At 39.3% G+C, this 12,928-nt stretch overlaps 1 protein-coding gene and 1 long non-coding RNA gene across 3 annotated transcripts; one reads left to right on the forward strand and one right to left on the reverse strand.

Annotated features, from left to right (window-relative positions):
* The first annotated feature begins 94 nt into the window (after positions 1-94).
* On the forward strand, positions 95-10,053 carry LOC137109222 (potassium channel subfamily K member 4). Of its 2 annotated transcripts, none has more exons than XM_067494777.1 (8): positions 95-252; positions 1,665-1,794; positions 2,060-2,336; positions 5,982-6,096; positions 6,197-6,357; positions 6,460-6,646; positions 8,147-8,289; positions 8,375-10,053. In XM_067494777.1, exons 3-8 carry the CDS (start codon positions 2,148-2,150, stop codon positions 8,978-8,980), a joined length of 1,401 nt encoding a protein of 466 aa, XP_067350878.1. In that variant the 5' UTR covers positions 95-252; positions 1,665-1,794; positions 2,060-2,147; the 3' UTR covers positions 8,981-10,053. The 2 variants fall into 2 exon arrangements, with proteins under 2 accessions (XP_067350878.1, XP_067350880.1); XM_067494779.1 differs by lacking the exon at positions 95-252 and adding an exon at positions 308-460.
* On the reverse strand, positions 4,061-12,234 carry LOC137109223 (uncharacterized). The gene is made up of 4 exons (XR_010912284.1): positions 11,764-12,234; positions 8,123-8,540; positions 5,630-6,449; positions 4,061-4,731 (listed from the first exon to the last, which is right to left on the reverse strand). It is a non-coding gene; the product is annotated as an uncharacterized lncRNA (long non-coding RNA).
* Between the last annotated feature and the right edge of the window lie 694 nt (positions 12,235-12,928).

Genomic DNA, 12,928 nt, shown 5'->3' on the forward strand with positions numbered 1-12,928 from the left:
CCCTCTCTCTCTCTCTCTCTCTCTCTCTCTCCCTCTCTCTCTCTCTATTTAAAGTCAGTTTGATTGAGTATCTTTTCTCTCTCATGGGCTCAGCAACAACCTCCATCCTTACACACACTTACACACACACACACACACACACACACACACACACACATGCTCACATGCGCTCTGTGCATGCAGCTGCCTGAACTCTGAACACTCCACATGAGGCGTCTGGTACGCTGGTTTCCAATGATCCTTCATATTGAGGTAAGCACACACGGCCTGGACTGTCTGCAGCATTGGTCAGTATCGTGCATCTTCCAGACACGGAGGGAGTGTAAATGGTAATAAAAAGGGAGCACTATGGCTCGACTGCAGCAGCAGCACTACTGGCTCTTAATGCAAGCCATATTACAATTTGCTTTCTTGTAGTGGTGCATAATCTGTCTGGCATTCAGTGTTAGGTCTGTCTGAGGTAGGTATACAGTAGATAAACACATATTAGCTACTTTATTGTGATGTATCTTGTTTGATCCATGCTGATAGATGTTGGATACGCTTTTTGCACATGGGATTTCTTTTTTTTACCTGTGTAACTGAGACTGGAACAATGATGTTAAAGAAAACCATAGATCATTGTGCTGAATTGTATTTACACATTACATTTGATCAACGCACATTCCGTGTTAGTCTCATTTTTATGAATGTTTATGACATGTGCGATATTAACTAAATAATCTAGTGTAACTTATATTTGTTTAAAGTACCTCTGACTACTGCTATCTTCGGGGTGTTCAATTTTGTAAGTGGCCAGTGCCTTTGTTTCTTCCCAGCAGCTGCTAAAAGCACTTCTTTGGGAGGCAAGTGCATATTTTGCTGTCACTGTGTGACAGTTTATTGCTGTAATGTTGGAATAGGACCAGCAGATCTGCTGACTAAACAAGTGCAATCACCAAAGTTTAGAAGATGGGAGCTTGCTCTTTCATTGTGCCTTGCAATTCCAGTGATAGACAATTATTTAAAGCAGCAGATCCACTGGTTCAAACGTTAAAATCCTGCCTTCCTAAATAATCTCCTCGAGAAAGGGAGCGACTCACACATGTATTAGTTCCTCAACTCTTGTGCTTTAACGAGGCAAAGATGCATCAGAGTGCAGAACCTCAGCTCCGGATTCAATTTTACATGAAAACACCTGCTTGGTTTGAGCCAACAAGTCATCATCACAACCAACCAATTTTCGCCGCTGCTCGTCGCTCATCCAAGATTTCTGTTTATTTTATGCTGAGTTCATGTTTGCTTTACTATATTTTTTCGCTATTATCAGTAGCACCTAAAGAAATCAACGTCATCTATGATGAGGCATTTTTTTCCACGCAGAACCAGAAATTCCCTTTTTCTTCATCCAAATTATAAAGTATTGGGTGACACAACAAAGCTAATACTGTGTGATGGTCAAGAAAAAAAGAACATATGGCTTTTGTTTGTATGTCTGTGAAAGGCATTGCCATATCTGAGAGCCCCACCATGGTAATTGATGTCTGCCATTGAGAAATATCATCAGTACTGACAGCTTTAGAGAAACTGAACAATTTGGTCGTCTTATTTTAGATCACTCACCTAAATGCTGTTTACGAGTTGCTGAGTTGCCTATGAACATATGTTTCTGTGGTTGTATCCAGTGTCGCCTCCTTCAGAGTGTGAGGTGGACCGCCTTCCCAGTGGCTACGGCTCTAGGGACTCCATACTCAGACCTGGTGCTAAGAGGGACTGGAAAAGGCGAAGGCGTGGGCATATAAGGCGGAGTAACAGGTAAAACCTTATGAACGCATCATTCCGTGTGTTCGTAACATTGATGATTTATGTTTTATGGGTCCTCATAAAGTCAAGTCTGTGAAAATGGTAAGGCAGGTGTGTTGCATTTACTGTCTCATCAGTGTGGTGAGGGTTGAGTCCATTTAAAGTGTTGTGTGTAGCTTATAGGCCAGCTGCTGCAGGCATGTGGACAGCATGGGCTACAGTCAGGCACCGTGGTCAATGTGAAACCCTTGTGACTGTGTGGTTGCTGATGTTTCAGCTGCAGCAGCTGGGATCCAGGCCACACCAGCACCGAAGCTGGCAGAAAGAAACAACAGTCTACATTTGGACTGAGTGGCGGTGTAACCATGCGCTGCTCCACTCTTCTTGCCATTTTGACGGGGGTGCTTCTCTACCTGGTGCTGGGCGCTGTGGTGTTCAACTCCCTGGAGGCGCCACGAGAGGAGGGCAAGCATATGCAACTGCAGGACACACGTCGGGACTTCCTGTTGAACTTCACCTGTGTCGGCCCAGACAACCTACAGAACCTTATAGAGGTACAGAAGATGGCCTTGGCCACTCATCCTCTGGCTTTCATTTTATAAAGCGTTGAAAGTGTTTCATAGCCACCTATCAAAGACACACTCTCTCAGGACAGCTAAACTAGTCCTCCTAGTTTCTACAGTTTTCAGAGGAGTCTGAGTCTTTGGAAAAAATATACTTGAACATGTCAGTGGCATCACTTTTATGTCGATTTAGAATCACGTAAAGCAGAGTTTTCCAAGTGCTTGGCCTAGGACCCGATCAGGATCTCCTTGTGATTACATTGGGAGCAGTTTAACCACACAGTTATTTTCCTTGTCAGATTGTTGCATTTGATGGATGTACATATTATATATATATTATATATTTTGTGCGTTTTTAGACATGTGTGTTACCCCACTAAAAAAGTAATGTGAACAACAACCCCTCCCCACTTCTTTTCTTTGATTGTGGAAATTTCATTTAATGATTTTGTTGATTTATAAACCTGTTCACCCTCAACACAAAACTTATTTTATACTATATTCATGTGGTCAAAAAAGTGTATAAGTCTTGACATTGAGAAATACTTTTAATGAAAATTGTTTTTAAAATTCTCGTCGACTAAAATTGTAAATTCACAACTTTTTTCACAATTATTTTCATACTTCTGTCCAACACACAACAGGGTCTAGGTTACCAAATCTACAATTTGTGTATGAAGTGTCAGAATGACAGCTTGTTGTGAATTATATGTAAACAAAGGCCAAAGAGCATCTGAAACTTGGAGACTGATCACTTTAAATACAGTTTGGCTGGGTTTCTGACAGATAACTGGCTTTGCTTCATATTTAATAGTCACGGGGAACTTAGCTTTGGATTTGTGTAGCCAATGGTGGTTTTAGTGAATCTTCTGTTAGTCAAAAAACTGGTAGAGTTGATAGAGCAGCTGTAATTGGGGGGGTCACTTGTGTGTGTGTGTGTGCGTGTGTGTGTGTGTGTGTGTGTGTGAAAGTTGAGCCACGGACAGGTTAAGCATTGCGAGCTGGCTTGGCAACCATGCTATGATCTCTAGATGTTTGTCCCTGCTCCAGAATGAACGTTGTAAATTACAGTTTTAGCCTGCAAAGTGATCCATAGATACACGGGCTGACATTTCCAAAAAGGTTAAAGGGACTGAAGGACATAACAGAAGTAAATGTTGTGCTTCTTCACTCAAGCAGCCCACGTTTTTTGTTTTAGCGCATCCTGTTCTCTGATCAAATGAAAAGACGAAAAATAATTTTATTAATGTAAGCAAGAGACAAAGTGAAATAATCTTAATTGTGTAAAATGACCATTGTTTTATCAATATTTTAATTGTTTTGGTTTGTTAGAATTTTAAATTTCACAAACTGTCTTTTTCAAAAGTCTGACTTTATTGTTTGTTTTCTCACTAAAATAATTTATATTTCATGTTTCATTAGGCCACTTTTCATGACTGATCTTTTCACTGATACCAGAAGCCTTTGCTGATTTTCAACTTCGTCACTGTGTTTTAGTTTGAGCAGCAAATGTATATGAATAGCATTAAACTACCCTCTACCTTTTAAATATTAAAATATTTCTGCTTCTAGCTGAAAACAAGGTTGCTGTATTAAATCACCTGAAGGAGCTTGACAGTTTTGATGTCAAACTTAAATTAAGGACAACAGAAAGGAAGTAAAATAATCTCAAAGAAAAAAAAGACATGATCACAAAAAAAATGACACAAAAAGATAAAAAGGAAGACATTTTTTATAAAATGCAAAATAACCACAGTAAAAAGATGACAAAGAAAAATGTAATAAACTAAACTACACAAAAATAGAGTGAAAATGACTGTAGTAAAATGGCAGTAGTATCGTTTTCCTGGAAGTTGACATGAAATTTAAAAATGCCTCAAAATAGTTATTATTGGAAAAAGTATCCATGTGAATGCTATCTCTGGGGAAAAGGGACATTTTGTAATTTTCTATAACATAAAAACAAGCTTCCAATACAAATGTTCACACTGTTATATTAATACACTCATATAGCTGGCATCCACTATTTTGATAGTATTTGTATTTGTTAGGTAGTGTCAGAGAAAAAAAATCCCTTATGATCCCTTATGTAGGGATCATCAGATTTGTTTAGGTGAGTGTCACCATAGCACACTTATAAAAACGTGAACACGTGGATTCACTGACAGCTTGCCATGGTGATATTAATGAGTGATACAGACAGCTGTTAGAAGTCATGCTTCTGACCTTGTTCTGTACAATATGCTGAATTGTGAGTCAGGTTTCAGTGAACCAGTATCAGATGATGTTTCATCGGATCTTCAAAATCTATTCCCACCTTGACCAAAGTGAAATGCCACCAGTTGAAAGATGTTTTCTACCCTTGGCTGTTGATGTGGCTGATTTCCTGATTTGAAAACAGACTGTTTAAAGACATGCTCACACTATTTCATAGCTTCTGTCACAATTTCAGTTTATATGTATGGACCAGTAGTAGCAAGGACAATTGAGATTTACAACAGAATCTAAGTTAACAACAACAACAACAAAAAAAACATTCACTCCAAAAGGGAGGAAAGAATCAACGTGAACTTAAAACAAAGACGTAAAAACGTAATGATTGGAATTCAATAGCTACACTAACTGAAACAAAAACGCAGAAATTAATTGAATTGAATAATGACATAATCTAAACGTGAACTAGGCAGAATGAACTAGAGACTAAACATACACCCGAGTGAAGTGAACTAGGAAGTAGGGAAACAGGAAGCAGGGCTGGGGAAAACAGGCTGAAAGAGGAAAGCAGAGCATGAGCCAGAGAGAGGAAGAACGAAGGGCAAGGACTGATGGAAAGGGGGAAGGAGACAGAAGAGCAGAGGCAGAGAGGGAGAGTGCAAGTCTATGAACAAACACCGGGCAGGCTGCGTGGGTCTTCCTACTCAAACACCCTACCCCCTGCTGCACTGGTGCAAGGAGGGCCAAAAGGAAAAGGTGGGCAGAGTCCAGCATCAGGTCTATGACAGCTTCAGTGAATAAAAATAACGCAACCATATATTGGGAAAACAATAGGAATGAAACCAGTTTGTTCTAAATCTGCTGGGAGAGACGTTCACAGTGGCATCATACCAACAGACAGGACAACATAGTCCTGTCTCTGTAATCATAAGCTTTATTAGGACTAAGTATGTCTGAAGAGACCACATCCAAAGGAACCACATCATTTTCTGCTCAAAATGAACAGTTAACAAATGTCTTCGAGTACAAACAGACACAAACAGGATAATTAGATCAGGGAATTAGATTACCTGTGCTTGCAGCGGTTCGATGGACTTGGGACAGCATGGAGTTCATCCAGCTGTGAGCTCCAACGGTCTGCTGATTGTGACAGTGCATTTTCTACAGCATTTCCAACATTTCTGTGGATGATCTAATGGCATCCGACTGGCGACAAAGTAATACATTAATTGATTTTAAATGGGACGGGGAAAAGAAACTCATTAGAAGCTTTTTGGAAATGAATCATGTAAACACTTGTCTACAGTTTGAATTCTCTGATGGGTTTATGTATTTGGGTGTCGTGTGCTACTCCCTCTTTCTATTGTCTAGTTTATTTCCAATAAGTGAACTGTTTCGTAACTGCTGTCTTCTCCCTCGTAGGGGGTGGTGGAGGCCATCGGTGCAGGTGTGGATCCCATCAGCAACACCTCTTTTGTCAGCCAGTGGAATCTGGCCAGTGCCTTTTTTTTCTCAGGGACAATCATCACAACCATCGGTGGGGTTTCAGTAGAACCACAAAAATTAATTTCAATACGTTATTGTGGACTGGAATTTGTTCAAATGTTATGTCTTCTGCCCTTGATCACTCACGTCAGGTTTCGGAAACATCTCTCCCAAAACTGAAGGAGGGCAGCTCTTCTGTATTTTTTATGCCCTGGTGGGAATCCCGTTGTTCGGTATCTTACTGGCTGGGGTTGGAGACCATCTGGGTACTGGACTGAGGAAAACTGTTGCCAAAATAGAGACTCTCTTCCTGGTAAGACTCTTAAACAGACCCATCCATGTCTTCATTGGTTGAACTGTACAGATATTGGCTTTATTTGTCTCATCTCACTGTACTGTTTCACCCTGTTGACAGAAATGGCATGTTAGTCCCACTATTGTGCGAGTGATCTCAGCCATCCTGTCCATCCTGCTGGGTTGCCTGCTCTTTGTTGCAGTGCCTATCTTTGTTTTCCAAAAGGTGGAGGGGTGGACCCTTCTTGAATCTGCCTACTTTGTTGTTATCACCCTAACAACAGTGGGTTTTGGAGACTATGTTGCAGGTATGCAATAATCAATCAACCACCAGCATGTTTTTTTTTTTTTTTAAATAGGTTAAAGTGGTGGGCAAGGTTTTTTATCATAGTTTCTTTTGAGGGAATTTATCTTCCCTCGGCCCCAAAATTGTAGTGCCATAATTATTATAGATATAGATATAAAACATATCATTTACAGTATTTGTGTACACATTTTCACACTTTCCATTAGCTCCGATAACACAAGCACTACTAATGGGCACCACTGTATATCTAAACATATGTGGATAGTGTTCAAAGCTGTAGCTGCTTTAAGCTATTTCACAAAACATGAATCACAGTGATCATATCTGCTCATCTCACACAAAAGTAAAGCTTTAATTGTTAAACCTATGCAGCCATTAGCAACACAGTGTCCTGCTGCAACACTGACTTAATGCCCCATTTTTAAATCTGAATCTTATGAATATGTCACAAAGATATCTATAAAAATTCAAGTAATTTGTTAAAAGGAAGAGAAAGATAGAAGCAGAGAGAGAACAATTAGTACAATGTCGTATGAGTATCAAAAGTCAATGTATTAATAAATCACTTACTTCCTTTTAAAGTGGTACAAGACAATTATTATGCTACTGAATTATTATTATGGAAGACCTTATTGTAACTATTTTATATGTTGCTGGTATTTATTGAAGGACATCGCATCATATAAACGTATATATTTTCTAAATTAAACTATAATCCACAAGGACATATGCTGTAAAATAGCAATAGTGAAGAGGGTAGAAACACATAATGGAAAGTCAAAAAAACTATAGAATACCTCAAAAGTAATTAATATAGTACAAGATTTAATGTATTTAGTGTGTATGTTGTTAAGAGATTAAACCTAACCAGACAGCAGTCAAATGTCCCACCAGTACACTGATAGTAGCACAGTTAGCACAGCTTGTCATCAATGGACATGCTTTAATGGACAAATCAATGAAATTTTACTCGGGACATTTGCCTTTTCAAGGCAGCTAAAGGAAAAAACAATAAGGATTTTACAATGCTTGCTTTACACACTCACAATCACACACACACAAAAATAAATAATATTTATTTAAATATATATGTGTGTGTGTGTGTGTGTGTGTGTGTGTGTGTGTAAAGCAAGCATTGCAAAATTTTTATTGTTTTTTCTACCTGGTGGAAAATACATATATGTAAATTATTTTGTTTTTTTGCACTTTTTTGTATTGATCTTACATACATAAGCTCCTGGTAAAACTTAATTAGACATCCATAAATATAGCTATCAGTTGTAAAGCTTTAAGTTCACTTAGTAGAGACAATTTTCATTTAGCTCATAAAGTATTCAGGACTATTTTCTTGTACGAGATGAATTATTGATTTTCTAATCTGCTATAGAATCTCCTATCTTTAATGTTTATTTACTTCATTGAAATGGATGGATTGATGTGTGATGGTGGTGCCTTAACTGACGGCTGCTGTAAACACCTGTATCTTTGGGTTTTCTCAAAGGGGACTCCGGAAATGCAGGGAGTGACCACTGGTACAAGCCTTTAGTGTGGTTCTGGATCTTGCTGGGTCTTGCCTACTTTGCATCCATCCTGACAATGATTGGTAACTGGCTTCGGGTCCTTTCTAAGAAGACCAGAGCTGAGGTGCTTCTTCTTTTCTATTGGTATTATCACAGCTTGTTTCTATCACTTCATACCCATCATTTCTGGTTTTCTTATCTTCTTTCAGATGGAAGAACTGCGGGCCCATGCCACTGACTGGACTCAGAACATCCAGAATATGTCGGTGGATTTTCGCATTCCAGGAAAAATTGAGGACCCCTTCAAACGGCGCAGACGAAAGCGCCACCATGGCTCTCGCAGCCATGGCCACAGTGGGTCAGCTACAGGGGCCGCTGAGGGGAAAGAAGAGCATGAAGAGGGTCAAACAGAGTCTGGGTCTTCCTGCTCTTCCACTTCCTCCTCTAATGAATCAGGGTCTGAATCAGAAACAAACTCTCAGGCCACTCAGACAGAGCGGGTGCCCGAAGAAAAAACTGCAGAGCCTGAAAAGGAGAAGACTCCTCCAGATCCCCACCTATCTCAGCCTCTTGATTACTTTGGGGAGAACCTTGCATTTATTGATGAGTCGTCAGATGCTCAAAGTGCTAAACTGCATTTAGATCCTTTGCTGGATCCAACACAACCAACCTCCGCAAGCTCTCGTCAGCCAAAAAGAAGACGCCACAGAAGGCCTGTTCCACCACGCCGCACCAAAATCATGGCCTCTGATCCTGAGAAGAAGGAGCCCAATGGAAACATCAAACCAGTTCCAGATCTGCCACTGAAGACCTAAGACTTGAGCTGAATACACAAACTGAGAGAGTCAGATGAGTTTTTAGTGTGGCAATTTGTTTGTGTATATCCCCTGCTAACTTACAAACAGTTAAGATGAGAAAATGTTGCCTTAACCTCTTGTGATTTGCATTTATTGCTCTTAGCATGCAAGTGTGTATGCCTCTGTCAAGTTCCCATTATTTTCTGTGGCGTTACTGCTCTCTACTGGGCCAAGACAGAAATGCACTACTGCTCTTTTAACATAAAGGGTCCCTGCATTTATCTAAACCAAATAATGCAAAACAAGAGCGAGAGCAATCAGAATCCATTTGGACCTGGTTTCCTGCCACAGCAGTGTGTGGTGCTCATGAAGCTGCTTTGGTCTGAGATAGTTACTCTTGAGTCCTTCCACCAGTTAAACGGGCATTAAACAGGCTCTTGTACATTTTTAGGTATGGAACAAAACTTTTTAAATACGGTGTGCAAGCATAATATTTGCTGACTTTTGATGACTGAATGCTTTCATCCTACTGTATGGCTTATATGTAATAAAGATTTTTAATGAAAGCAGCTCTGTGTCTACAGGAATGTTAAGAGTATTAATACAAGTATTACTATACTTAACTTGGTGTTGATCTGAGGATAATGTTCGAGCCCATTTTTTATTAACTATCAAGATTACACGTTAATGCGCAGTTTTAATAGGATCGACAAACCCTTGTCATTCTAATATGATTAGCACTCACAACAAATGTTCCTTCACTGAAACATTTGACAGTAATAAGGTGACAATGCTGTGAGACCAGGGGTTAAGGCACAGGCCATGAACCAGAAATATCCTTGAGCTTTTGTTACATGTCATTCCTCATCTCTCCCCCCTAATTTACTTTACTCTACTTTTAATTGTCCAATGAAAACATCCAACTTACAAAAAACATAATGCAGAGCTGAACCTCAATTGACATGTACAGATGACTGACAAATTAAAAAAACAAACTAAATAAAATGCCTTAGTAAAGTCACTGCAAGCAGCTACAATGCACCTTGCAATTGTGTGGATCACCACTGTTCAAAAAGTATTCCCTCATTTGATGTTTTTAGGATGGTGGTGGAGAGTCTAACATGTCAGTCCAAAATCTGACACCAGATAGGATTCAAGCATTTAGATCTGTACCATTCTCTCGGTGTATGCCAAACATGCACTCACCCACTTGTTGAGGATGTTGAAGGTTGACTCATTTGACTATATCACCTTTTTCCACATCTCTGAAGACAAGCATTTCTGCACCACTGAACTCTCAAATGTCAATCCTACTGCAACATCCCTCTCTATGTAACAGCTATTAGAGTGTTTTTTTGTCGACAACATACAAGCAGCCGCGTCACTGAACGGGCACTTTTGACTACATTTTCCAACTGTATTTACTGGTGTTACTTAGATACTGTTCCGAATGAAACCCCAGCCAGCTAAGCAGCCTTTGAGACTGAAGCTCTTCATTTGTGCAGCAACAACTACCTACTCGTACCCTGCAGTGTACTTGTGTGGAAGCGGCATTCATTGTATTTAAGATCCTACCCATCTGTAGTCTACACAGTACACAGTTCCACTTTATAAAGACCATCTACAAGCTGGAACAGTATATCAGATTGTATTGATCATAAATTCCACATGTACATGCTGGATACATTAACATTACTGAACCACAACGTGCTATGTAAATGGGTGAAAAGTATTTTGAGAATGGCTTTCTAATTTTGGAAGCTATTTTAAAAGTCCTTTTAGTTAATGGTATTCAGATCAAGAGTAATCAGATATGAACAACAAAACTAAGTTATACTAACAGCTTTGGAAAGCTGTACATATTGGCATACATAAATGCATATATCATGGTTGGAGTCATAAACTAAAGTATATTTTTATGTTGCAGATCAAGTGAATGTAAATTTTAGTCAGACACAGTACTTTTAAAATGTTTTAAAGTAAAAGATGTGACATTTTATGACAAAGCTGTTCTATAATAACTCCTCCCTTTTCTATATAAATTAAGGTAATTTTTCCCCCCCTCTTCATACACAACCAGGAGATGGCACACAGTGACACTTTTACCTTTTTTCCTGCCCACAACATTCCAAGACATAACTCTACAGTATAGTTCAATACACCTGAGATCTCTTCCTGGAGTGGAATTGATTTGAAAAACTGGACTCCGCTTTTTAACCTCCTCCTATGTCAGTGTTTTGGCACTGTGATCAGGAAGTCAGTGGGTAGTGATGATGTGCAGTGGCAGTGGGTGACCTTTTCTAGAGGACACTCACTCCTCAGCTGCTCTAACGTCATCTGCACCATTTTGCTTCCACTAGAGGGCGAATAGCAGCCAGTGTTAGTGCTGATCAAAGAGTTAGAGTATTAAAGAAATGAAAATAAAAATAGACAATGTGGGATTTTAACAGTATTGTATTGCAGGTTTGAAGTCTTTAGCTGAATGGCAGTTGAACTTTTTTGGTCGAAGTTCTGGAGCTCCCCTCCAAAATAGGGAGATATTTGGGTGTTTTCTAATCAAATCAAACTTATATTAAACTAAAAGCTCTGTAAGCTAATGGAGTGATTCTCCAACAACATCTAATCTTCCAACGTTCAAATATTCAGTATACAAAACAATGTTACATATGTATAGATCTATCCTTGTTCATTTTAATATATCACATTTTAAATTTAATATACATGTATTTATATATATATATATATATAAGCTTGTGTATAGAAAAACAGATATAAAAACTTTTAAAAAACATATTGTTTACCTCTGTCACCTGTTCATCCATGTGTCGAGCCTTATCCGTGTCCATCTTGTCCAGTTTAAATCATTAAAAACACTGCTCTATGTGACAATAGCCTTCTTGTGATGTTTACATTTTTTTGTTGTATTTTATATTTTGTTATTTCATGAACTGCATGATCAGAGTGCTCAGTCCTTTATTCTCCAAGGTCCCAACAAGCACAGTGGCTTCTTGATATTTATGTACCCTATCAGCTGACACCTGTTTGAGGTCACAACCTGCAAGGAGAACCCAGAGACTCCATCTGGCATTCACACTGTGTTTCCACTTTTCCATGCTTCATACTTTAAACATATATGTTCAACACCTACTCTTCGACAGCTGTTAAAAAATATTAATAATGCAGCAAATATCCAAACATTAAGAGTTTGGAACAAAAATCTAATTTTCTGCTTTCTAAGTGTATCTAATGAACAGACATGACGGGTTTCGCCTCTAACAGGATGATAATGCGGACTCTGCACCAGTATAATGCAGCCCCGCAGAATCGCAGTGTCTGCAGCAAAGACTGGATGACCTTGCTTCAAGGTCGTAATGACACTGCCGTCAGTTTTTCTTCTCATGCGCGCCCCACGGAAATCCTGTCTCGAGCCCGCAGCAAATCACCACATGAAGACGTAAACACACTGTTGTCCAAGTGAAATTTTAGCTCGTAGGGAACAGACGGGAGTATCATGCAGTAGTTAATGTACTGGCTTTTATACTGCTCTTTGGAGCAATACACTGGGGCTTATCCAAAGCAGACTGCGGCTTCCAGCGTTTGCGTTTTATCCACCATCCCCCCTTTGTATCATATAAAGCAGTGGACACGGTTGTCCACAACTTCTCTCCTGTCTCTGTCAGCTGTTACCAGACATGTTACAGAGCAGCCTATTTCGAGAGGCAGCATATTAAACATGTATAGAATATACCAGCAGATAGACATCTGGTTATGTTTGATGGGACTCCTCTCGATAAAGCAATTGGTTTACCATTGTTGTTTTTTTTGTTATTGTTTTTTTTTTAATTAACACTCATTAACATGGTTACTGTGAAAACGAAAGCATCTTTTTTTATAAACACTCATTTCCCACTTTCATGCCATTGCAATGATCTCCTGATCTGCTCTTTGGAAGAGTGAAGCCCGGCC

Source organism: Channa argus, chromosome 24, assembly GCF_033026475.1.
Source record: "Channa argus isolate prfri chromosome 24, Channa argus male v1.0, whole genome shotgun sequence".
In the NCBI taxonomy this organism is placed as follows: Eukaryota; Metazoa; Chordata; class Actinopteri; order Anabantiformes; family Channidae; genus Channa; species Channa argus.

What these genes read in the sequence shown, in the direction of transcription:
- LOC137109222 (XM_067494777.1), top strand. Translation starts at nt 2,148, where the DNA reads ATGCGCTGCTCCACTCTTCTTGCCATTTTGACGGGGGTGCTTCTCTAC. An exon ending in ACCTACAGAACCTTATAGAG is followed by an intron (nt 2,337 to 5,981) that starts GTACAGAAGATG and finishes TCTCCCTCGTAG; the next exon opens with GGGGTGGTGGAGGCCATCGG. An exon ending in CTAAGAAGACCAGAGCTGAG is followed by an intron (nt 8,290 to 8,374) that starts GTGCTTCTTCTT and finishes ATCTTCTTTCAG; the next exon opens with ATGGAAGAACTGCGGGCCCA.